Raw genomic sequence first — 26,314 nt, 5'->3', positions numbered from 1 at the left:
TCAAAGCTGTGTTGTTGTTAGCTACCTAATATGTTTTCTGCATAAACACATATCCCCTTACCTTGGTTACTCATCCTTATGAAAGGTCCAGTAGTAAAAAAGCAACTTTTGTTCAGTGGTATTGCACAATGCTGTTACAACAGGCCTTTCCTGTTATGCCTCGCAGAAATGTTTCACTACCTTTTGGCAAATCTCGACTTTTAAGCATAAATGTGTGCTAGGGAGGCTATTCAACCGTTATTTCTGGTATTTCTGCAACTTCTAGTTCAGTTCTGAGTTGGATTTTTAAGAGTAAATACGACAAGAATCTACATTCTATTGTCAAGTCCACGTTCTATTGTCAGTGATGGGTTTGGGTTGCAGGAGTCTCTGTCTCATTGAACATACACACTGCTTTTATTAATAGAAGTTAGGCCCTTGTATCTTTCTCTTCCATTTTTAATTCATATAGTTTTCACACATACTGTGAGGTACTGTTTAGTAGGAGCACAAATAGCGAAATCACAGAGTCATTGTCATTTGGCTTGGCCTTAACAAAACAGCCTTTCCAAGAGCAGAGGATTGCAGACCTGGAATCCAGTCCCCTTCTGTCTGAACTGCTGCGTCAATTACCCTTTGATAGACACACTGAACTTAATTTTAAAAATTAAAGGTTCTTATTTGTTTGGGTTTTTTTTCACTACCATGGCCTAAAATCTCTGCTATTTATTGTCTGTCCTCTGATTTCCACTTTGAATGTGTTCCCAGGTGGCTGTCACCATGTCCTCACCTGTGCCAGTCTGCATGTGCCCGTGCTCCTAGGTGGGCTAGGTGAAAGCCTCCTTGCAGGATGCTGTAATTGAGTTAAGAACCCTCAGAAAATATTCATTTCCCAGATGTCTGAATGTTGTCTTGTCTCACCCCCAAGAATAATCTTCCAGAGAGGAGGCGACTGCTTTCTAGCTTTACTTTTCTCAGGCCTGTTGGTGTAAACTAACTTAGGAATTTGCTTTCTGTAATTTGCAGCAGCTTTTTCTTTCCCAAATACTTTCAGGGTATCTCTTTTTTCTAAACTGCAAGCTTTTCTAAGGTTTGAAGCAGGTGATGGAATGGGCCCTCCAAATGCAATACTACCAGTAAAGAAACAGCTAAGAATAGTATCGCTTCTGAAATAAAGCACTAGAGATAATTAGGCAGAACAGTGCAGTAAATCAGTGTGGCACTTAAGGGCATGGCAAAGGCCACGAAAAGAAAGGTAATAAATTGTATGGTGAGAGATGCTAATTGATCATTGTTTGCAATTTCAAGCTGCGTCTCCAGATTTCATTTTAATATTTCTTGTGGACTGAAAAGAAAGTGCAGAGCTGAACTGATTGTGATCAAATAGAACAATGGAAGCAGCAGAGACACATGGGCTGTTCAGGCACCAAATTCCTGTGAAATAATTCTGACTGGCAATATGTTTCCAAATGTTTTGCCTATCTGTTTTATAATGTGCTGGCTCTACTCATCCCACTTGTCTTACAATACTTTTCCATAACAGAATGTATCTGGGTGCTGTGAAATTCTGTACGATATTTTCTCTATTCTTTCTTTTTTTAAATTTGGCTTGATTCTTCCTCAATTCCACCATCTCTATACTTCGTGCATCCATAAATTGTTTATCCAGTGTCTAGTAAAACTGTTCATTGTAGATAATTTTACCAGCTCTTTGATCAGCTTTATCGCTGAATGTACTTCAGTGCTGTGTAAAGGACTGAGTGGCATTATTTTACATGCAGTTGTTCTAGAGATGTCATGGGGAGGAATCTCATCCATGTGTTCCGCTGCAGTACTTGCTTGGAAGAGAAACTTGGGGTTTGCTTGATTTCTGACCCAGATCTGATTTTGGACTAACCTGTTTTAATACCTAACTTTGTCCCAGCTTATTTAAGATTAAAAAGCTTGGAAGAGAAACTTGGGGTTTGCTTGATTTCTGACCCAGATCTGATTTTGTCCCAGCTGACCTTGTCCCAGCTTATTTAAGATTAAAAAAGAGCTTATGTAAATGGCTTACAGGAGATTCCCAAAGATGGACCTTGCCTCAAATCTGCCATTAAACAGAGTAATATTTCTTCCAGACATGTGAAGGAAATATCTGGAGTCTTGCAAAGCAAGAATTAATGTGGGGTATCCTGCATTGCTAGAGAGGAATAGCCACTGATGAGGTCACAACTCTATAAACTATATTTGCAGCATTGCTTGGAAACTTGTGTGTGATACATTGTGTTTTATATCATTACTATTGATCTTTTTTGTTATAAGTACATTTCCAAATTTTCCTTCTTCATCTGCAGAACATTTCATGCTATAAATGTATAGTGTAATTCTTCCAGGATCTGTTTTGCACATGGAGCTATTACTTCATGTTTTACAGAGAAATCTCTTAGCAGGAGTAGTTTCCTGCCTATTCATTGTCCTTTGATGGAGTTTTTCAGACCAGTCTAAGTTCACTTTGATCCTGACTTCCCCAATGAATAGGAAGCCCTGTAGCTACCTTAGCTGTGCTTGATCCAATAAGCTCTCTCAGGAGGCTGGATTTATTCCCTAGAGCATAGTGCCACACTGTGTGGCTTTTGCCTTCAGCCTGCTCGCATCATCAGTAAAATATGTCTGTGCTTATCTGCAAAATGCTGTGTAGCTGTAGCACTGATGTGTGGAGTGAATGTGTCTTGCCAGCTCTTGGCTCCTTGGGGAGGTACTTCTTTATATGTAGATGGTATCTTGGAGCAACAGTTGCTGCCATTCCCAAACCTTTAGGATATTTGAAACCCTGCCCTGCATGTGGAGAAACAGACTGAATGCACATTCAGGATGCTTTTATGGCATATATTAAAAGTGAAAGCACACTGTTACATTGACTGGAATCATCCCATCACACAGGGAAGCTTTCAAGGCACCTGCTAATCATTTACAGTGTCTGTGGTCTTTCCTGACTCTTACTGTTACCAAAATATTGTCAACACAAGTTAGCTCAGCTGCTTTGCATACCTGTGTTTAATATCTCTGATAAAATGAGCATACATTAGGAACAGGATTTAATATTGATCACAAATCTCAGGCTGTTAATGTTGATGCATAGAGGTCTCAGTCAAGAAACAGAGAGAGGAAAAAACTCTCTGAGCTTTAAATCTATGTGTGCAATTTTATTCTTTTTCACCTAAATTTTAAATTAACAGGCTGCAGTCAGTCTGTGCATCTTAGTCCTGCTATAGGTGTTTTGTCTCAAATAAACAGTTCAGTGTTCATGGCCAGCAAGAGAGAGACAAAGAAACTCATCATTCCGTTTAGTGGAGATTTTAGGGCATCCTCATTACAGAAAGGAGACTTAGGTTTTGTGTCTTATTTATACAAAATGAAAAAATAGCTCTAGAAGGGCAGGGAAGGAAGCTTTATGTTAATCAGCAAAATGATGGTTAAAGTACTTATCTAGGCTGTGGATAACTAGGTTGACCACCAAACTGGAAGGAGCCTTATTTTTCTGAGAAAAGAGTTAAAAGGCCATTTTTCCATCCAAGAAGAGTGGTCAAATATCTGAAACCTCAATAAAAGAGAAAAAAAAAATTGGCATGGGAAAAATATCTAACTCATCTCACTGAACATCACTTTCAGTTGTACACACCATCAGAAAGTGTCAACATCATATGTCACTCCTCAGCTTAATATTTCCACAGTTGACAAATCGGAGGCTGGGGCAACACTGCATCAACTCTGCTATCACTGCAGTATTCTAGGCCTGTGAGCTGACACAGTGAAAAAAAACAAGCCAAAACTTTAACTCCTGTGTAGCAATGATTCTCCAAAATGCACAAGTAGATGAAACTGGAGTAAGACATCACATTACTCCTTGAATTTGCAGTTTGTGGCTAGTGCAGTTCCAAAGTGTAAATACAAGGAACTTGCATGTATGTTAAACTCACATATGTGAATTGTCCTCCTACTGACATCTGTAGTGCTGCTTGCATGGCCAGCCTGCTTTCAGAGCAGATGTCAGTAAAAACATCACAAACTCTAGGTAAGATAAATCTGAATATATGGGTTTCATCTGCATTCATAGCACAATGGAAAAGACTTGACAGAATGATGAAGATTTAAGAAATAGAAGCTTGCACAATTCAGGTGCTGCGTGCTAAGTTACTTAGGCATTCTAACATAAAGATACGTCCTGTTTTTTCCCTGAATCTGTGATAAGAAGGATTATTCAAAGCTGCAATTGATTCATGGATAATGCAGATGTCATATGTTTTCACTGGAATGAAGAGAGAACTGGTTCATACAGATAAGTTCTTAGAGAGGAATGGCACAAGGTTTTCTTTCCAAGTGAATAATCAAACATCTGCATTGCCCTCAAAATGTCTAATATTGACTTTTTCCAGCAAAAGAACATCAGATTCAGTGGACCACTGCTTTTGTGACTGTGCCTGGTTTATAGATCCAGGATCACTATGACAAATCCCACTGTTCTTTGGTGTGAGGCGCTGTTTTCTCAAGAAAACATTAAATGGTTTATATAAAGTCAATCTCACTCCCAGCCCTAACAAACTACTCCAGAATTGCTCTTTGTTTGCATTGTTCCATGTGCATTTAGCCTTCTGGTGAATAGCAAGTGAAAGTTTTGTTCTGCTGTGTTACAGAATGCTCAGTTGTACTCCTACCTGGTGGGAACAGATGTATCTACTTCTCCTTCTTCAGAAATGCCTTGCAGGGCTTTGAGACTTGAAATGGCCTATTATCTACCAAATAACAGATGTCTTCACAGATTAGCCTCTTGGAGTAAAAACACAGGCACACCACACAAAAGATGATGATTAGCTAGTTGAATAACAATAGACAAACTCCAATGCAGATGTACAGGAAACAAGGAAAGGATCAGGCAGTTATATTTCTATTTTCCTGAGTTCATTATATACATTCATTTTTACAATGACATCTTAATGTTAAAGCTGCTATTATGCAGCTTTCTGTTTCAAAGCTTCTAACTTATGATTTTTTCAAATTAAAATAATGTATTAATATTTCTCCCAATTACATGCTAATAAAAGACTTAATTCAGTTTGCATACAATTAATGCATTTGTTGCAAAAGTATTCCATATGTTATTTTACTTAATTTTTTAAAATATATTTCAGTTAAAGATTTGCGTTTATATCTTTCAATATGAAGGAGATTGAAGAATGCTTCAGTAATAATTCCTGCACATCATAATACACCTCTCTGTATATGGTCCAGCAGAAGCCAGAAAGTTTGCTCACATAATTTGGAGTGAAGCATATGAAGAATCAGACACATTTATCTACAGGACTTTCCCTTCTTGATGGTTTGATTGTCTCCTTGCAAAGATTTGAGTGCCTGCTGATTTGGTGGGTCAGAGTCTTCCTGAATGCAGAAAAATATAGACAAGGACTCTGTTGATTGTGAGTCGGTAAAGGTTGCCTGATCCCTCTTTTAGTCTGTAATTTCTTTCATTTTAGTAAGAATAATTTAGTCTTGTAGAGAAAAAGAAATTAACAAAACAGGGGGATGGGCAATCTTATTTGATCTCATTACAGTTCCTTTTATTATTATGTGGGATTTCCATATCACAGATCAGGAGGTTGAAATCTGCTGGGGAGAGAGGACCATGCAGGACAAAAACTAAGAGGGATTTCTGGAGTGGAACTCAAGGTTAGAGCTTTTCTCGTATTAGTGGAAAACTGCCACATTAGACTGCCTTCTGGTCTGAAAAATCCTTATCAGTGTGTGTTTACTCCTACCTGGTGGGAACAGATGTATCTACTTCTCCTTCTTCAGAAATGCCTTGCAGGGCTTTGAGACTTGAAATGGCCTATTATCTACCAAATAACAGATGTCTTCACAGATTAGCCTCTTGGAGTAAAAACACAGGCACACCACACAAAAGATGATGATTAGCTAGTTGAATAACAATAGACAAACTCCAATGCAGATGTACAGGAAACAAGGAAAGGATCAGGCAGTTATATTTCTATTTTCCTGAGTTCATTATATACATTCATTTTTACAATGACATCTTAATGTTAAAGCTGCTATTATGCAGCTTTCTGTTTCAAAGCTTCTAACTTATGATTTTTTCAAATTAAAATAATGTATTAATATTTCTCCCAATTACATGCTAATAAAAGACTTAATTCAGTTTGCATACAATTAATGCATTTGTTGCAAAAGTATTCCATATGTTATTTTACTTAATTTTTTAAAATATATTTCAGTTAAAGATTTGCGTTTATATCTTTCAATATGAAGGAGATTGAAGAATGCTTCAGTAATAATTCCTGCAAGTCATAATACACCTCTCTGTATATGGTCCAGCAGAAGCCAGAAAGTTTGCTCACATAATTTGGAGTGAAGCATATGAAGAATCAGACACATTTATCTACAGGGCTTTCCCTTGATGGTCTGATTGTCTCCTTGCAAAGATTTGAGTGCCTGCTGATTTGGTGGGTCAGAGTCTTCCTGAATGCAGAAAAATATAGACAAGGACTCTGTTGATTGTGAGTCGGTAAAGGTTGCCTGATCCCTCTTTTAGTCTGTAATTTCTTTCATTTTAGTAAGAATAATTTAGTCTTGTAGAGAAAAAGAAATTAACAAAACAGGGGGATGGGCAATCTTATTTGATCTCATTACAGTTCCTTTTATTATTATGTGGGATTTCCATATCACAGATCAGGAAGTTGAAATCTGCTGGGGAGAGAGGACCATGCAGGACAAAAACTAAGAGGGATTTCCGGAGTGGAACTCAAGGTTAGAGCTTTTCTCGTATTAGTGGAAAACTGCCACATTAGACTGCCTTCTGGTCTGAAAAATCCTTATCAGTGTGTGTTTCTTCAAATTTTGCAGCTCAGCTGTCCTAGGATTTTGTCAGTAGGGAGCATGCTTCAGATGAGAGAGATACAAAGGTTGTGGCTATGGCCTAAGTGGTTGCCTTGGGTATTGAAATGACTAAGAAAGGACAGGGCTGGGGTATGGTCCCCATGGAATGGAAACTAGGAAAGGGACAAAAAGATTATTAATATGTGGACATAACATGGTGAGACAAAGAGAGAAGGCACAGAGGGGTGCTGAGGAGGAGAGGATGAAAGGTTTAAGAAAGGATGAAACCAACAAACAGGAGAAAGAGAGAAAAGTGGGCAGGATTTCGGCAGTAGGGACCAGATTAGCAATAAGACAAGGTCAGGTGTTAGTCAGCTCAAGAGTTAAAGTCTGGGCTTAGAACAGAAAAGGCTCCAGTTCTCTGGAGGATTGTTTTTATTTTAATTTTTTTAATTTACTATTTTCTTTTTGTGTTTTTAAACTGTGCAAGTTACACTTAAAAGCCCTTTTAGGGGTACAAAGCAAAGCTCTCTGAAATATGGAGAGATTTCAGTCAACACTGCTCAGATGAATCAATATTTTATTTTATCATAGTAGTTCATTATGTCACCTCTTCTTCCCGTAACTGTACATCATTCAAAGCCAGCTTTGAAGCCAGAGTTATTAATTTCCTGGGGAGCACTTCTGTGGCTCTCATTATTGCGGCATCCGAGTGCTTTAAAAACATTAATGAATTTATCTGCACAATGTGCCGATAAGGTGAAATGGCATTATGCACCAGGGAAAATTATGCACAGAATCATAATGTCAACAAAGGACATTTAATTTAGATGCTCAACTTGAGATGTTCATGCCCTGACTTTCAAGAAACATCATTGGAAATACCTCTCTTTGTTTTGGAGTTGGCTTCTGCTGAGTCCATCACAGCTGGAATTGCTCCATGCTTCCACAGTTCAGAGCGCAGGTGTTCCATGCTCTGCTCTAAGCAAACAAAGAAAATGCAATTAATGACTGCCTGCATGAAGTTTGGGTTTTGTGACTCCCTTGGCATTAGGCACTGAGGCAGAGACAGAATCCAGTTCCCCAGGGCAGCTTTCCACTGCCCTAGGCACAACCATGGTGGTTTTCCAAGCCCTTACCTCAGTCTTGTTGGACTGTCCAGTGCCATTAGTGGTGGGGCAGAGATGCAGCAAACAGCAAGTTCCTTCTTGTTGTGACCTTGACTTGCTGAATGTGTGCAGTCAGTCCTTGCTCTTGCACCGAGTGAGGCTGGATATTAGACTAAAAACCAAGTTATGTGAGTTTATTATTTGCATTGTCACAGTGTGTACAGGCTGGAGCCAGTGTAGATTTCTTGCACTGCCAGGATAGATGCACCAAAAGAGCTCTCACTCCTTCATATTGATTCATATCTTCTGTAGCTCTTTTGTGACAATCTTAGCACCCAGGAGCTGGGGCTTCTGAAGCAAGAGAAGCTGCAATTTTATTTGAAACGGATCCTTCATTGTGTCCCTGGGTGGCCTCAAATTGTGTGAGCTGATTTGGGGATAAGGTGGGAACTGTGTCACACAATCCACCTGTGGCTGGACATCTCCTCTCTTTGTCTTTGCGAGGTTGAACTCATGGCTCAGAAGAGCATTGCACCCAAAAGACACAACATGTTTTCCCCGACTTTATACAGCCTGTGGAAGCAAAGCCATGGTGATATTAAGCAGGACATGGAAGAGACAGTCTCTGTTTCACTGAATTTTTTTTCTTTAGTAGGAAAAAAGGATAGAAAGGTACAGAGGATGTTTTTTAGATGCACAAATAGAAGATAGTCTGTATTAGGTTTTACAATGAGAAGGGAGTCTCACTGAAGTCTGCACCTGCAAAAATCCTGCTGTAATAATCTGGTCTGTCCCACATCCTCTCCTGTTTTGTTCAAGACCATTCTTCCCCATTTTCTTTCATCAATTCATTTTCATATTGAATCCCATTGTGGTGGGATAGAGTCACTGCAATTACTCTGGGTTTGCAGTCAGCAGCTCAGAATGTGGCTTAGTCCATCTCAGTTGCAGTGTAGCAGAAAGTATCGGACACACCTGAAATGGTCCTCACATTTTATCTGCAATCAGCTATTCAGGCACATGTATATTTATTAAATCCACCTATCAGTCCTTCTCCTTAGCTGTCCTGTTCTTTCCCTGTCTAGGTGCTTCCTTACCCCTGTCAGGAATAAAAAAAAAATAATCTTCAAATTGTGGCATTTGCTTGCACTGCTTTATGAAGCTTGAGCCAGGTGCTGTGTCTATACTGAAATCTCCTGTCAGGGTTAGTGGGCTTCACCTGAGGAAGAACTTTACAGTCCCAGGCAGTAAATAGAGTTTTCACTAACCTATTAGAATAAGCTATGCATCAGAGTATAATCTTACTTGACAGGATAATATGTTTTTAGATGCTGGTGTTTTGAGATTTCCCTTTTTTTTTCATATACTTTTCCTTCTGGCTTACTTGTACCTCTGTACATGCCAATGAACCTTTTGAAGGAGGGAAGATGAGCTGTTTAGCCAGTAGCAGTCTTGCTGGCTGCACAAACTGAAAAGGAAGAAAATAAGACACACAGTGATCTGCATGCTAAATCCTCTCTAAAGCTTCAGACCTGTCATGTAGAGCTAAATCTCTGTCAGTGCCAGGTTAGCATCTTGCCCAATCATCTTACCCTACTTCTCCTTCTTTTGCCTTCAGTCCCTCTCTCCAAAGCCTCAAGTTGTAGACATCACGTTGACACAGACTAGGGCATTATTATTATTCAGAGTTGCATAAAAAGTGAATTTACATTGAGTAAAACCAATAAGCCGTGCTGCTCTGACATTTAATTTTCTTGGAAATTCTTCCTATTGAATCAGACAGCACTACATGCATTTTCAAATGAAATTCAATGTTTGCACCACAGTAACCTTGTAGGCAGAAGAATGAATAATTTGGAAATTACCAAGAGCCTATTTCCTGCCACCTTCCTTCAAACCTAAATTTTTTGTGGCTATGTTTCTGAGTGATGCCTTGTGAATTTATTTTTTTTTATTTCCACCCACTCTCTCAAAATGGTGTGCAAAATAGTCTTCTATAAAAACGGTTGCTATTAATGTCTGTGTCACTGGTTGGTATGTTTGCACTACAGTAACCTTGTAGGCAGAAGAATGAATAATTTGGAAATTACCAAGAGCCTATTTCCTGCCACCTTCCTTCAAACCTAAATTTTTTTGTGGCTATGTTTCTGAGTGATGCCCTGTGAATTTATTTTTTTTTTATTTCCACCCACTCTCTCAAAATGGTATGCAAAATAGTCTTCTATAAAAATGGTTGCTATTAATGTCTGTGTCACTGGTCTCCTATTTTTTTCTGTGGCCATTTCTTCCTTTGACATCAAACCCTGGGAAAGTTGAGGATAGATAAATAAATGGTGTCCCTTGAACTAGACATGGTTATGATAAACTCTGAGATGAAATGTCAAGTCTGAGCAGGTGTACTATTCTACTTTCCAGTGTATGTTGATCAGCCCGCCAAAGCAGTGCAGTCATATTTCAGAGCTCACTTTATCTCCCTTCTCTTCTTACCATATTGAATGTCTGATTATAAAGGAGGTAGTAAATGGCTCTGTTAAAAGGAGGTTTAGCCAGAGACGTAGGTCAAGACATCGTCTTACTTTCTGTGTCAAATGATTATGCATTTATGCATCCATCCATCCAGATCTGCCAAAGATGTTCCTATTCTTAGAGCTGAAGTTGTTATAATTTCATAGAAGAAGCTAGTTCAGACAGACTTTGTCTTTCAAGTGATAGATTTCATTTCAAGATGAATGTGTGCTCTAAAATAGCTGAGCAAAGGAAACCAGCAAACACTTCAGTTGGGCTTGCCCCTGAACTAACACCCTGTCATTGCGGCAAGAGGATCTGGCAGAGCACACAAGAAGGTCTTAGAAATGCCCAAACTTTCACATCTGTTTACCATACTAATATTTTTACTAAAAATATAATTATAAACCATGTTGGGTTTTCTTGGGATTTGTGGTCTGTTAAAAAAGCTAGCAATATAGATTAGTATTAAATACATCAATACACCGTTGAGACTGAATGGTTAAGAATTCAAAAGGTGGTTATGCTTTCCTACCATGCTTTTTTCAATCATAATAAAATGTTTCTTTCAATCTTAGGTACTTGTGTATGTCTATTATAACCTGTCATTGTGAAATTAGATCCTTATGCTGTACTTACACATTATGATTAGAGCTGGTTCAAAACATTCAATCTGAAACTGACATGGAAATAATCTTGAACATGTATTTTGATGGGAAACTTAATATGATTCTCTTTTGACTGAAAAGAAAAAGGGGGTATGTTGTACAGGTTTATTAATTTTTTTTCCTTTCTTCTTTTTTTTTTTACCTTTTCTCACTGAGAGAGGCATGCTAGTATAAATAGGGAAGGAAAGACAAACAGAAAACATAGCTTTCATCTATACATATATCCACAAACAAATATATATATGCAATTCAAAATTGCAATAATGAATGCATCATATTTGTTTAATTTTTTTGGCAACTGAAGTGGTTATATTTTCCTTAACTGTGGGATGGTCCACAACCAAAATATACAGGCAGGGCACTCTGACCTGACTCAAAGTTCTTGTATTTCACCCATCTTCAGTTCTCAGAAATGCTGGGTCTGTGGAATGGTCTCAGCATCTGATGGAGCCAGAAGAGCACTACACTGCCATCCTTCACTGGTGATTATTTCCTCTGTGCTTTGTAGATGTAAACCAGCCTCGGGAGTAGAGAGGCAAGGCAGAGTGGATGGGTCTTGGACTCAGGTCTGCTGTGCTTATCTTACAGCAGGTCAGTTGAAGTTCCCCTAGAGATGGTCCAAAACTTAATTATCCTATCTTGATCTTTTTCTTCTTTCATATTCCTCAAACTTGTTAATCTTTACAGTCTCTTGAGGAAAGTTAGTACAAGGGACCTTTTTTACAGATGAAGTTTTCAAAGACAAAACCCAGTATGTGAGATTTTTGTCAAAACAATGAGGCACTTTCATTTCCTAGCTTGTCTCTTTAGTTCTTTGTAAATCAGATATTGCTGATGCACAATATTGAGCCTCCTTTGTGGTGGTGTCTTAAGGATTATTTGTTTGGCTGGGTAATTATGACGTTCACTAAAGGGAAGATGATCTTGCAGTTAAAATGTAATATTGAGATGTTTCCATCTCTACTATAGATTTCCTTTGAAGCCACCTGGGCCCTGTGTAACAGTGTTTTCGGGACTCCAATACAGCTATGTTTGACAGCACAGGACTTGCTTTCATTTTGGAGAATTTTAGCATCTTTATGAAACTGATATTTTGGCCTGAATTTCAGACACACGGAGCATTCATACTCCTCTTTGTGTACAGCTGATGCTTTCATCTGCTTGATGATGAAAATTTGACCCAGTCAATCCACCTTAGGAATACAGTACCATATGATAAAAGAAGGAAAATAGTATCTTCTGTTGTTGGTGCTTTTTTTATCTCCTTGTAATACTTGCATTTAATCAAGCTGAATAATGTGAAAAGCATGATTTCAGCTGCTTCACAAAGGTAAACCCTTTTTCTACTCTCCTGTGTTTATTACAAGGCAGGCAAAGCTATTTGCTTGCCTGTCCTTTACATTAAGTCTTTTTTTATTGTATATCCTACACAATGGGAACAAGAGAATAGTTTAACACAGCTGCAGAGAAGTTAACCCCATAAGCCTTGAAATCCCTGTAGCTAGAGAAAGCTCTGGTGAGATTCCTTTTACAGATGTTGGCATCCTCATTTTCAGTGTTACAGGCTGAAATCAATTGCTTGACCTTCAGCCCTTTGAAACTCAGTGGAGAAAAACAGCCCCACAGAAGGAATGGGCCTCTTCCTCCCAAGAGAGGCATTTTGAACAGGGCACAGGCATCAGGCTTCAGAGGAGCCAATCCACCTGCTCATTGCAGATGGAGTTTCAGTGTGTAAATCAAATGTCACATCCACAGCGTGGACACCCTGAGGCCCATGAGATTCCACAGGAGATCTTCCAGGGAAAACTCACCATCACAAGAGTGGTGTGGAAGCAGAGCTTTTTTCTACATCCATTCCCTGCTGTGAGTGAGAAAGACAAACAGGCTGTATTTTCTTTATTTTTCCAGAAGTTCTAGAGACATCTTTACTAACATAGTCTTGTGTGCCAGAAAAGTCTGTTAGCAGAAGAGCTTCCAGTGGTTATAAAGTTTTTCTATCAAAGAGCAGGCAATTTACACTGCTGAATGCTTCCTTAGTGTAGTGCAGCCAGTGAAATTTTCATCATAAGCTTGAAATGAATATTAAAAGATTTTCTTTGCTTTGGCTGCCATAAGACCCACAAAGAAAATTTTGAAAAATTGCACAGCTTAGTGTTAAATTTGTCATATTTCATTTTTTTTAAAACGTATTTTCAAGAGGACAGTGAAAAGTGCTTTTCACTATGGACTTTTTCTGTACAACTTTCTTGACTCAGTTGTTCACTTTCTTTTTTCATGTTGCATTGTGAAGGATTATTCTCCCAAAAACTCAGAGAAGTTGGACTTTTTTCCTTCAGCTATCCAAAACAGCATGTCTCAAGGTGTATTTCCATTTCATATTTCAATGAAATAAAATTTCATTATCAAAGTTTCAAATGCCCATATATTCTCATGTAATGAAGGGATTGCGTACTGGGAAAGAGAATATTGCTAGGTGTCCACAGGGATTTCACAAAAGTATTTCACCATTTCATCATTGGATATTTTATATTCAGCCATATACAAGTTTTGAAATGAAGTCTTCCCCTGCCCACCCCTAATATGTATTAATGACCAAATTCTAATTATCTCTACTGCTAGGGACAATTAGAATTTGGCTGCTAAGTCAGTTTGATCTTTAGGAAGATGCTAGCTTCTCAGGGCTCCACAGACATGAATGATGTAAAGGAAGGGCTTCTTTTCTTATTCTAAAACTGGACAGACAGACACACACAGTCATGCCTTTGCACCATTGAGAACAAGAAGCAATCAGAACAACTGTCCAGACTTTTCTTCCACTGGAGCTTCCATAAGAAGTATTTGCTAATGGTAGGTAATTAGAAACAAAGAAATAGTCAAGAAATAGTCCCTTGATGTATTGTGAAGGACATTTAGCAGCCTCGTGCTTTAGAGTTTTTCTGCTCTCCATCTCTGGGATCTCCCAGTTATAATCAGCCAAGAGTGTGACCCTGGCCATCACAGCTTTTCCAGAATGGTCATGTCTCTTGTGAAATGACATTTCATTTCCACCCTCTCAGTTTTCCCTACCCTTTGAATGATTGCCTTTTGCTATTCAGTGATTGCTCATGAGATGACTGTAGATGCCAAGACACTAAATAGCCAAAGGCAGAAGTAGTTTTACCCAGCCTTTTCTGACCTAGTCCTTCCCCTGGCTATGGTCACATAGACATGAGGTTCTTCATGCCCATCTATTTTTATGACAGTGAACCCCAAGAGTTTCTTCCTTCCTTCTCCCTTTCATCAGCATGCTCCAGTTCTGACATGTGAATAAAGGAAGATGGTGAAGGGTGAGCTAGCTGGCAATGGGCTCCACTTGCCACAGGGATGACAGTAGTCTTTAAGTGATCATCTTGCCTAGAGTTCTTCATGGAAACACTGTCACAGCTGGGGGGAGGGCTGTAGGAATGTAGGAATTAGAACTGTTATGTTTAAGAGATGAGGGATGGGGACTTCAAGAGTTAATGATGAAGTAGGGAAGCTGAGGAAGGAGGAACAATTGCTGTAAGGGTTTCCCTTGTATATTGACACTGCTTTCTCTGTGTGTTTTCCTCTACTGGTGTTTGTCTTTGTGCTAATGCAGAGGTATGGATCCAGACACCAATACAAGAAAAACCACAGCCATCCTCAGGCTCAGTGGGGGTTGTAGATGCTGTGCATCTGAATTCAGGGGGGAGAAGCTTTGGGAAGATTGTTTGGTTTTGTTTTGTTCTGGATGCTCTGACATTCTCTGCTTCCAAGTTCGTATCACATAGGACACAAGAAAAGCATGGTAGTAGCTCAAGTTCAGAGCCCACCTGACTATTCCTTATACACATATGACAGGCCTGCACTCCACCACCAAGACTGGTTTTGATCAGCTGTGATATTCTGAGGGTAGACCCTACACTTTGGAGACCTTAGGAAAGCAAAGGGTGTATGCTTCTCTGGGTGATAGTGGAAGTAAATGTGAATTACTCATTCTTAAATCTGCAAAGAGGAAATTACTTCAAAAAGTGCTGAAAGGTCTGAGCATAAAATGGGCATAAATATAAAAAAATCTGCACTCAGAATGTTATGAAGAAAGATGGTAACAGTGGTTTGCATGTTCCAAGCAGTGGGAAATAAATCACAGCAAACGATGTGGCACATGTTGAACAAGAACAGAGAATTCCTGCTCGGAGGAATCTTATTGCTGCAAGTGAATCATCTTTTTATTAGCATGCCCTGAAGCTTTTTTGGATATAAATTTTGCAAAATAACATCTGGATTGTGGAAGCAGGCCATAAAATTAAGAAACAAACACAAAGAAACACAGAGTTGTGCTTGAGCTGTGTGTAGTCAAGAAGAGGACACCTGCTTCCTTTTATGAGGCACACCGGAACACCCACTGGGACTAACCTGTGGGATGCAGTGGATGAAGACCATGGTGGTGGAATTTACACTGGGGGAGTAACTCCTGGGGGTAGTCTCAGCTCTCTTGAGTTTTAAGTGAGGAGCCTCTGCTGTTGATGTCTTATAAGAAATTCATTGAACATCCTGGGGCAATATTATACTGAAAGGATCAAGGCTGGGTTTTCTTGAGAGGGGAGTCAAAAAAGATGGGAAATGGAAGTACTGAGTCTGTCTGCTCTTCCTCTTTCATTTTCTGGAGAAATACTGTTGTTGAAAACTATCTGTGATGCAGCATTTTCTTCTTTCCAGAATGATCCACGGCAGAGACAAGGCAGTCAGAAATAACACAATAAGGTTTATGTGCTTCATGGATGGGAGCGGCATTTCTTTTGCCTGTCTCCTCTTTTCATCACTGTTTTTCAGCTTCTTTATTTTAGTCTCCTGGTTTTCATTTGGCAGACAACAAAAAAGAGTTCTTCACTGACTGTTAACTTTGCCTCAATGTGCATCTTCTCTTCCTTCTCCTCTATTTCTTTTTAATTTAAGGCCTGGTTGGCATTTTTTTCCCATCAGACATAATGAATGGCTGGGAGCTGTCTGCTCTTTTGGACTCTTTTGTCTTCAATCCATCATTATGTCTTCATTGTCCTCTTTAATTTAACTGAGATGTTGAGGGGATCACTTACTGTGAAAGACAATATTGCTAGCTGTCCACAGGGATTTCACACATCTATTCATCATCTTGGTAAGATAAACTATATGTGAAATATTGTGTACTAAGAAATGCAAAATACATAAGTCCATTTCAAACACCAAGTGCTTAACCACTAGCACCTTTTAAACACAGGTGTCTACGGCTAGGCGTATGACACCTTTTCTGGATACAAATTTTGTCTAATTTCACTATGGAAGATGAATATTTCAAAGTTGACATTGATTTGACTACAAACTTGCACAAACTTTATTGCTTTGTTTCAAAGTATGTCAGTAGGTCCACCAATATGAACTGCAATGCAGAACTGAAATGAAATTCATAATTACACCTTTATTTCCTGGTTTTCAGAGGGAGTTCAGAGGAATTGAGAATATACCCTTTCATTTGGAGACCAAAATCTAGGAAATTAACTTTACAGTACTTTAAAAAAAAATCTCAGGGATTAGGTATAGTTGTATCAGATAATTCCCTCAAATACTCAGACTGACTTCTCAAACATTAAAGCCCAGTATGTTTCAAAATTACTATTTTGGAGGAGTCTACTCCCAAAAAACCTCAGGGAGGTGTTGAAGAAATGATTGAGGAGTATAAAATGGATACAAAACTCAGAGACTCACATTGGATTTTGGATTATTGAAGTTTAGCACACATTTTCCAACTAATTTTTTTCCAAGACCACTTCTATTTCTGCTCATTCTTCATAATTTTTTTTTTTTTTGTGACAGTTTTCAAAGTATGTCAGTAGGTCCACCAATATGAACTGCAATGCAGAACTGAAATGAAATTCATAATTATACCTTTATTTCCTGGTTTTCAGAGGGAGTTCAGAGGAATTGAGAATATGCCCTTTCATTTGGAGACCAAAATCTAGGAAATTAACTTTACAGTACTTTAAAAAAAAATCTCAGGGATCAGGTATAGTTGTATCAGATAATTCCCTCAAATACTCAGAATGACTTCTCAAACATTAAAGCCCAGGATGTTTCAAAATTAGTATTTTGGAGGAGTCTACTCCCAAAAAACCTCAGGGAGGTGTTGAAGAAATGATTGAGGAGTATAAAATGGATACAAAACTCAGAGACTCACATTGGATTTTGGATTATTGAAGTTTATTCAAACTAATTTTTTTCCAAGACCACTTCTATTTCTGCTCATTCTTCATAATTTTTTTTTTTTGGTGACAGTTTGTGTATTTAAAACAGGTGGTGGTACTCTGGTTTTAAATTAAACTGTCCAAAGTCAGGAACTGGCTGTGTGTCTGCATTTTCCGTCTGCATATGCACAAAATCTATTAGTGCCTAAAATTACATTCTCAAATACCTAAGAGAACATGGGTTGGTGAACTAGAGCACTCTCAGCTACCAGCCACTCAGTCTGTAACCTTCCTTGACTGTGATAAATAAATGTACCTAAATGGCCCTGAGAAGAGTACTGTGATGTCTGGACATGGCTTGATCCTCAGAAAGGAGATTTCTTCTACAGCTATTGAAATGTCTGACCATGAGATTTTCCTTTGTCTTCTTTGTTGTACAGAAGAACTTCCATGATTAGAAGGTATTATTGTAGAAACTGTGGCAGCTTCAGAAGTCCTTATATATGATAGGTATTTATTTGTAGTATAATAATAATAACAATAGTAATTCAGCCCTTCAGTGCCATCTCTCAGAAAAGTCAAGGTAGTAAATGATTGCATGGCAAAAATGGCAGATGAAATTCTGTGGTGATAATTGTAAAGTCACCTCCACAGGCAAAAATTAGTCCAAGATCTAACTACCTGAGGAAAGGCTTCAGAGGAGTTGTTGTTACTTAGCAGGCAGCTCTATAAAACAGTGGAGTAGAGCTCGGGAGCAGTGATGAAGACAAAGAGAATGACAGGCACAACTGGGAAGAGACTAGAGGAAATATCACTATGCAGTCTGCTGCATACAATTTTGTTCCCTTCTCCTCAGATCTGAACTGCAATGGATAAGTACATGTCAATTATCAGACATTAGGTATATATAAGGCATGACAATTATCAGACATAATTTCTTTATGAAAAAGAAAAAAGAAATTCCTCAGCTTGAAAAAGATATTCTAAATGATCTAATGAAAGACTAAAATTGTATGATGTGGAGAAGATAAGTAAGGAATAATTATTCTCAAGTTAAAAAGATATGATACCTTAGGTAATTTATTTCACTCAGGCTTGCTGGACATAGAGCAGAAAGATTACCTTGCACTGAGGTTGTTTCACAAGTCATTTCCCTGCTCTCCTGCTGGCAGCTCATGTTTAAGTCAAGGTAATGGACTTGCTGGAGCTTTCACCTGGGTGGGTGCAGCAGTGGTTCCTCTGTTGTCATATCAGGTCTTGATTCAGGGACTTGATGGGCTGGTTCATCTGCCTCAACTTTGTGCAGCCTCGATAGTCATTGCAGGCAGTCTCTGCCTTTGGAAAACCATCACTGATGTTCCTGGGATGCCAAAGCTGTACCAATAAATCTTACTAGATGTCTCTTGCCTCACAATAAAATAAATCCTTGTTTCGCGCACATTTCCTGTACACAAGAAATAAGGTATTAAAAACTGTGGAAAGTTCAATTGCAATATTTTCCACATAAATCAGTTGAACTAGATGATCATTGTGGGTCCCTTCTGACTGAAATGTTCTCTTCTATTAATCCCAAGCCACACTAAGGACTTTGAAGAAATTGAGACATTGTAAATTCGAGGCAACATTTCATTTATGTATGTTCATTGAGTTCTCCATGTATAATTTCATGGCAATATGGTCAAAAGAATAAATCTTCTAACTGAGACCAACAGAAGAACATAGTAAAGTTTTTCAGTGATAACCTTTGTTTCTTTGCCCAAATCACACTACTTCATATTTCTTATCACAGGGTAAATTCCTGGTCTAAATAAATATATACACAAAAGCATGCAGTTTGTTTCAACCAAAATGCCAGAATTTATGAGCAAATGCCTTTATTTATTATGGGCAGCATTAATGTGGAGAAGAAAATACAAAGAGAAAGAAGAAGAAGATAACTTCTCTTGTGGAAGAGAAATACAGAAAAAATTGTGATTCACAGCCAAAAACTTCATCACATCAACATTGCCAAGCATAGTTAAAATTATACAAAGTCAATAATGTGGATTTAGGGTTGTAATTTCAGAATCTCCCCTTTTTTCCACTGTAATTTTATGACTTCACATGGGTCAGTGCTTGTAAATCCTGTTTTGATACAAACTTCATTGATTTGTACTTTTTAAGAGTACTTGAGTATACAGTTTCTACACTGTCAGTGGCTTATCTGGTTCTTGTCTTTCCCTGCAAATATTTTTATTAATATCTTAGTGGCTGCTAAACACAGACATATTGTATATGCATCTTTGAAGAGTGCTGTAATAGATTATATGATGTCTGTTTATACATGAAGACTGAGGTTTTTTTGCTCTATCAGTTTCATTATTTGGTAAGCCCTAGGGAAAAAAGGGGCAAACAGAAGTCCCTTAGCAAGTTTCCATGATAAAACTATAGCACAAATCTAACACTGATTCTGATTAAAAATGAGGCTAATTCACGGGTGATTGCTTCCATTTAGGAGAAAAGACCTTGCAAATACTGACATTTCTGCAAGTTATAGAATGTTTTTAAGGTCCAGTGTTAAATGGAAAGTGTGGGGGAATCCAAACACCCAGCATTTGTGTGCATAAATTTCTGTGTGGAATAACTTAACAAAACCCAAGCATCTTTTGTTACAGGCAAGAAAAGTCATGATCCTTTTGAGTTTTCCACATATAAGTCAAATATAGCTCTGTTTTCACAAGCTCTGCAGCATTTATGCAGTTCAAAGGTGTTACTCATTGGTTTGACTTGTTTATCTTACGTCTTCAAGACTGCATTTTAAATAAGCTCTGAAAGATTTATATGCATGTTAAAATGACTCAGAAATGTCCCTAGGAGTTCAGAAGATGAAAATGTGTTGAACTGAAAGCTAGAGAATACTACATGCTTTTTAATATTGACCAAGGGACTTTCAAGGAGGTGATCTCAGGGTCCTGCTTTTCACAGTTGGTTCTGAATGTTTAGCAAATTATTTTTTCTGGAAAAAAAAGAGCTTGAATGTTGTGTTGTCTTTGGGTACTTGGTGAGACATTACTCACAGCAGTGCTTTGGGACCACATTTGCTTTTCATTTCTGATTTATGCATTTATTTCCCTCACAGTATAAATAATTAATATCAGCATGATTGGGATTTATTTTTTCATAATATCTTTTAAACCAAGGTGAAAAATATCCATGTCAAGTATTTAAAAATACCATCTGAGAACTCATAAAATATTATTAGTTGCTCCCCAAGTGGGCAAAGGCAGGGAGGTAAGGTGGTCACATGTTTTTGCCACATCACATTTTCAGACAGCAGGCACAAGAATTATGAGATCCCCTTCTGCACCAAGACAGTTCAATTTAGAAGAAACAGAAGATGTTTAGAGACACAGAGAAGGTTCTCCAGCCCAGATAGCCAATGGGGTATATCAGGAAGGAATATGACATACAGCAGCTGACTAAAATGAATCTAAAAATGCCTGGACAAAGCTGCCCTCTGTGCAGAGATTTCAGCACAGTTTGGGATCTCCTCAGCTTTGGCACCCTGAAATTTTTATTGGGAAAGGAGTGGGTGGGATTTCCCTGTGTTGTACTTCTTGAGGGATGTGAAAAGGGGAGGCTCAGAGAGAAAACTACAGCCCCATGTGCCCAGCACAGCTGCCTGGTAGTGTCTGCCTCTTGTGTTTGCTTCTCCACTGAGGACCCTTCCTCCAAACTAAAAAGACTCGTATGAAATTAATTTTATCAAGACATAAGCATGACATGAATTTGCAGGGTGTTTATTTCACATACTCTTGAGAAATTTTTCCCTGTTTGGCCATAACTCTATCCTTCCCTGCCCAGCTGTTGGAAAGCATGGCTAAAGAAAGCAAAGGGCAGCCAGGCAATTTCCCAATCCTTATCAATAAAATTTTCCTGTGAAGCTTCATCTGACTTTGGTAATGTACAGGTATAACAAAGCAGCCTATATTTTTCAAACATAATTTTCTCCTTCTCTTGACTTTTTTTTGACAGAATCATGAATAAACTGGCAGACCAGCAGGACCACATGATACCATGAAGAGAAGCTTACAGGTCCTCTATTGCCAACTGTTTAGTAAGTAATTTTTTTTTTTTAATTCTGTAGAAAGAAACTATTCAAATCCTTATGTAAGGTAGTAATATTTATTCAGGGCACAATTCAGGGAAGTACTTAACCACATGTCTTGCTTCAGGTACCTGGAGGAGCCATATGGAAGTTAAATTACCCTGTTGTCTGAGATATTTAGAGATGTATTAAAAAATTAGTTGAAGGATCAGCTGATTCTGCGGAATTTTGTACAAGAATAGAATTAATTTACTGTGTCTTGCAACTGAGGCAGATTTCACCCTCAGAAAAATGAAATTAAGATACAGAGGATTGTGGCTGGAAGAAATAATGCAACATTTTTTGGAAGAGGGATCCATCCCACTTTGCATTTCTGGTGGTTGCTACTCAGTAAAAGATGGCAGTGAGGAAGAGTCAGGGCTCAACAGACCTAAATTCTGTATCACTTCCTGAGATGACAAGTTTCTTTCTAAGTTTTGGCTTTCAGAAGAGTCCATCCAATATGAAAGCCCAGCAAAAACATCAGGTGGAATTTGTACTGTGTGGACAGGCGTGGCTCCCCTGTTCATGGAAGTAAGGGAAGGTTTTAGGTGTAAAACAGTATTGACACTGTTGGGGCATTTTTTTAAACTGACAATTTTCAGTACAAGCATCGTAAGCAACAACTTTTCTTCAAAATCATAGAGATTAAGTTAAGTAGAACTAGATAAAATGCAAGCATAACCACTTGCTGCCATGTTTTACAAGGAAAATTGCTGATTTCCAGTAAAAATGAAAAAAAAACCCCATTTTTTTAATGTTGTCACTTCAATTTAGCAGAATGTCTTACTCCAGTACACATATTTTCATAGACAATTTTGTAAGGGTTTCTCTTATTCTGGCCAAAGTAAGAGAAAAACCAGAAAATCATGCTTAGTATGCTTGGAACGAGCAATGGAAGGACTGTTATTTTATTGCATGTGTGAAAATTAAATCTGAGGAATATTTTGTGGTCTGTTACAGAAATCTGGTTACTATCATATCTTTGCTTTACTCATGATCATCAGGGTATAGAGTGAGAGATTTTGTTTTGCTTTGCTGTATTGGTTGCTGTTCTCATAATGTGTATTTTTACCACAGCTAAGGACCCAGGATATGTCACTGCATTTTGCCACGTTGAAATGTGATTTAACTCTAAAACTAACTTGGTTTCTGGACCAACATTAGGTTCATTGGAAAGAAAATATGAAGCAGGGCTGTATAAATACATTTCTACCAATATGTAGGGAAAAGAAGGAAGGTATACTGTTCATACAACCTGTCACAGTGTTGAGTCTTTCTGTAACTACTTTTATTTTTTTTTAATACCATGCTTCCCTGCTTGGCAGCATTCTCTTTTGTTACCCCTGCTGCTCTAAACTGTATTTTTCAGGGTCATATGTTGACAAGATAGGTGGCAAATAAAGGAATACTGAATATAAAAAGGGAAAAACCCAAGAAAACCATATATATCTATATACACACACACACATATATATAGTATGACTATGCAGCAATATTGTCAACTCTGTGATGTAATTTTAAAACATGGATTTTGAACTTACTACTTCTAATGACAGGACAGAAAACTGCTTCATTTCTCTGAGTGCAGCAAAAAATTGTAATAAATGTCGTTTTCATTAACAAATGCAGCAGCAAGTATAGCTATATCAGAAGTATTTTGGGCATCTGGAATGAATTTTTTTCAATGGTTGGTTTATAAAAAGCCTATGGCAAGTTACTTAATTTCTATTGTATCAGCTTGATTTTAGATGCACTGAGGTGTGTTACCTAAGCTCACTTTTTCCCCAGTTACATCACAGTGCTAAAAACAAACTCCAAAAGAGTGCATTCTGTCCAAGGAAAAGGAAATTACTTTAATGTGTTTCCTGTTACTGTTCTTTATGGTATAAGAAGGGCCTGCAGTATGGTCTTATTTGTTTCATTTGGACAAAAGAGGAAAATTGCAGCTACTCTACAACTGAAGAAAAAGCAAACTTTCGGAGAAAGTATCCAAAGAGGATATTCTGCTTTGGGCTGATTCACCAATGTCTTCCACCTGCCTGCCTTCCTCATCTGCAGCTGCAACAAGTGGGTCTGTGGTGCTGCTTTGATAACTGGCAGTGTTTTCATCTTGTCTGCTGTGGCATGAGTGAGTGACTGAGGCTCAAGCCTATAGAGAGAAGGGCCCTGTGTGTGCATTCTTGCAAAGCGGAACATAGGGCATGCATGAACGTAGAAAACCGAGGATAGCTGGAACAAAGTGTTGGTGGGTTTTGTAGAAACAGTGATCAGCTGGAGAAACGAGACTCTGTGTGTGCTTTTGGATGTGCCTGTGGCAAAGAAATGTAGGAAGAAGCAGTTTTATCTCCAAACTGGCGTGTTGTTATGAGGCTTGCAACATTTTGCTTGTGTCCCAGCTGTGCTGCTGGGCCTGTAGTGGCTACACTCATCTGTGAATTCTTTTGCACCTCTGTTCATTTGTGCTGTGTTCAGCTGTGTTCGTGCAGTGTCTGAGACAGTAGGACTCAGTACTCTAGAAGCCTTCTTGGCTTTGGGGTTGGAAGAAAAGACTTGTGTAGATATTGGTTTGATTGTCAAACAGTGGGATTTGTTAGCTGTATTTTTAAAATCAGACCCATAGATAAATAAGATTTTGATTGTAGCTTATGTCTGACGTTTTTGTTGTATTTCACAAGAGTTATGTAAGCATTCTATTGCCATCCATACTCTTTTGCTTTCCAAAAAGAGCACATTCCATCCATTCATGCTGATCAAGAATAGCATGTGAAAATGGCACTGGCAACAGCTGCTCTTTTGAATAGAGTTGTAGCTGGCTTGAATCTGATCCCAGCTGTCAAGGGGTAGATTCTGTGAAAATTGTAGCACTACACTTGGCCCAGGACAGGGGCTCCAGGCGATGCTACTTTACCTCTAGTCATTCATAATTTATGAATAAGTAATTAAACACATGATGTAAAACTATGAAGTAGTGCTTTCATATTCTATCTTCAGAGATTCTATTTAATTTGAAATTTCTTAAGACATTAAAAGAAAAAAAAAAAGATTGAAACAAAAAATTTGGAAGAGGTTTCTTAGTATGAGCTCTTTGAAGTCACTAGCTAGATTGAGTTGATGAGGACCAATTAAAGCAAAACATGTGTCCACAATTTGCTGCCATTTGTTCAAGGCACATCTTTATGGATGAAGTTTGTTGCCTCTGTAATGATGAAGATGCAAATGTCTTTCCCATGAGGCTGAGCGATCTCAATTTTTTATAAGGACCTAATGTGATGATTTAAGCCCTACAGCATGAGCCACAATATGTCTGCATTTTCTGTAGTAAAACATGCACATGATAATTTGCCATGCATGCACTGTTCACTCAGGGCTTCTAAGTTGCATATAAGCTAGAAAAAAATGTGGGGACAGGTAACTGGTGAAGCTCTTGGTGCACAATCTCTATATGGGACTTTCTTCCTCAGGCATTTATTTTCCTGAAAAAATGCAAGGACGTTTATTTCTTGTTTACTTACAGCACTAAGGTCTGTGTGAGGACCTGTCACCACAGCATCTGAAATAAATGGCCATCTGAGTGCTTCTTCATGTCATTATCACTTAGTGTGTTCCCAAGTATCACGCTTTCATCTCGGAAGCCTGGCACAATGCCCAGTAATATCAATAGAAAGAGTTTCCTATTTGTAAGTATGTACCACTCTCTGTAGTAAAAGGAGCAAAAATGGCTTTGAGTGGCTGTGCCTTGTAAGACAGGCTGTCACAAGTCTCCTATCCCCTTGCTGTGGATGCCGCTCGCCTTCCCCAGTGTTAACTGGCAGCCTGGCTGCCTCTCAGTCAAGTCTTTGCAGTGAAGTTCACCCTGTAGAAAGGGTTAGCACAAGCCTGCTCTCCATTCCACTCTGAAGCAAGTCCAGGGGCTCATCCCTCTTCTCGTAAATATTTGATAAGCATGTTAAATTCCTGTATTAGAGAAGCCCCAGTCCTAAGTATCTTCTGAAAAGTGTTGAGCAGCCTCTTGCCTCTGGTAGGAACCCACACCTACCAACTTTTCTTTCGATTGCCAAGTGCTGTCTGTGAATAATTACGTGTTATTAATAAGATGGTATGCACTGGTGGCTCGTTTATACAATTACACATGGCTCGTTTAGTGCAAGTGAAGAGGCCTGGTAACAGTACAAGAAGGACTGCTGCCAGATGCAGGGGAATAACCTGTTCTCTGCCCAGAGTAGTAGATGAGACGTGAAGAAATGGATTTATAGAGCAGGTAGCTTGACATTAGGTGTCAGGCAAAAATGCTTTATCAGGTTAAGGTATTGAAACCCTAGAACAGGCTAGTCAGGAGGATTTAAGTCTGCCACTGAAGCACCAAATGGAAAAAAACCACCATCTCTCAGGGGAGACAGAGGTCATCTAGGTTATTTCAAAAGCTCTCATCAAACCCTCTGTTCCTGTGACCACTAGGTACTGTGTCCTTAGTGCAAATGAGCCTGCTTGCTTCCACAGAGAGCTCTCAGCTTGCACTAGCCATGTATAATTAATCCATTTGCTAGAGATGCACAGCTGACATGGGCTTAAAAGTACTGGGGATCACTTGATACACATCAGCAGAGAGTGTCTTCCATCATTCACAAGGACCCACAGAGAGGAAGAAAACAGCATTGTTGTTGTGCTCTGTTAGATTGGCAGGTATTAGCTTGAGCAAAGACAGCAGCAGGGAGTGGTTATCCAGCAACAGATTCCATCTGGTTTGCTTAAAAATTAGAAAGGTAAACAGCCTTTGGCTATGCAGTGTATCATGTACAAAGCTTTTTGGGATGCTCACTGGGCTGAGGCATTTGTATTGGA

The 26,314-nt window shown here is 38.6% G+C and overlaps 1 protein-coding gene across 3 annotated transcripts in view; it reads left to right on the top strand.

The window, feature by feature from the left end:
• The window catches only part of TMEM108 (transmembrane protein 108), a 164,938-nt gene that overhangs the window by 57,942 nt on the left and 80,682 nt on the right, over positions 1–26,314 (top strand). For all 3 annotated transcript variants that reach the window (XM_039713485.1, XM_039713503.1, XM_039713494.1), the window contains exon 3: positions 21,361–21,442. In XM_039713485.1, the coding sequence (XP_039569419.1) occupies positions 21,403–21,442 (40 nt within the window). In that variant the 5' untranslated portion in view covers positions 21,361–21,402. The remainder of the gene's footprint in view (positions 1–21,360; positions 21,443–26,314) is intronic.

Source organism: Passer montanus, unplaced genomic scaffold, assembly GCF_014805655.1.
Source record: "Passer montanus isolate IOZ18808 unplaced genomic scaffold, ASM1480565v1 scaffold10, whole genome shotgun sequence".
Classification (NCBI taxonomy): Eukaryota; Metazoa; Chordata; class Aves; order Passeriformes; family Passeridae; genus Passer; species Passer montanus.
Note: the sequence above shows the minus strand (reverse complement) of the source record. Positions and strands in the feature narration are given on the sequence as shown.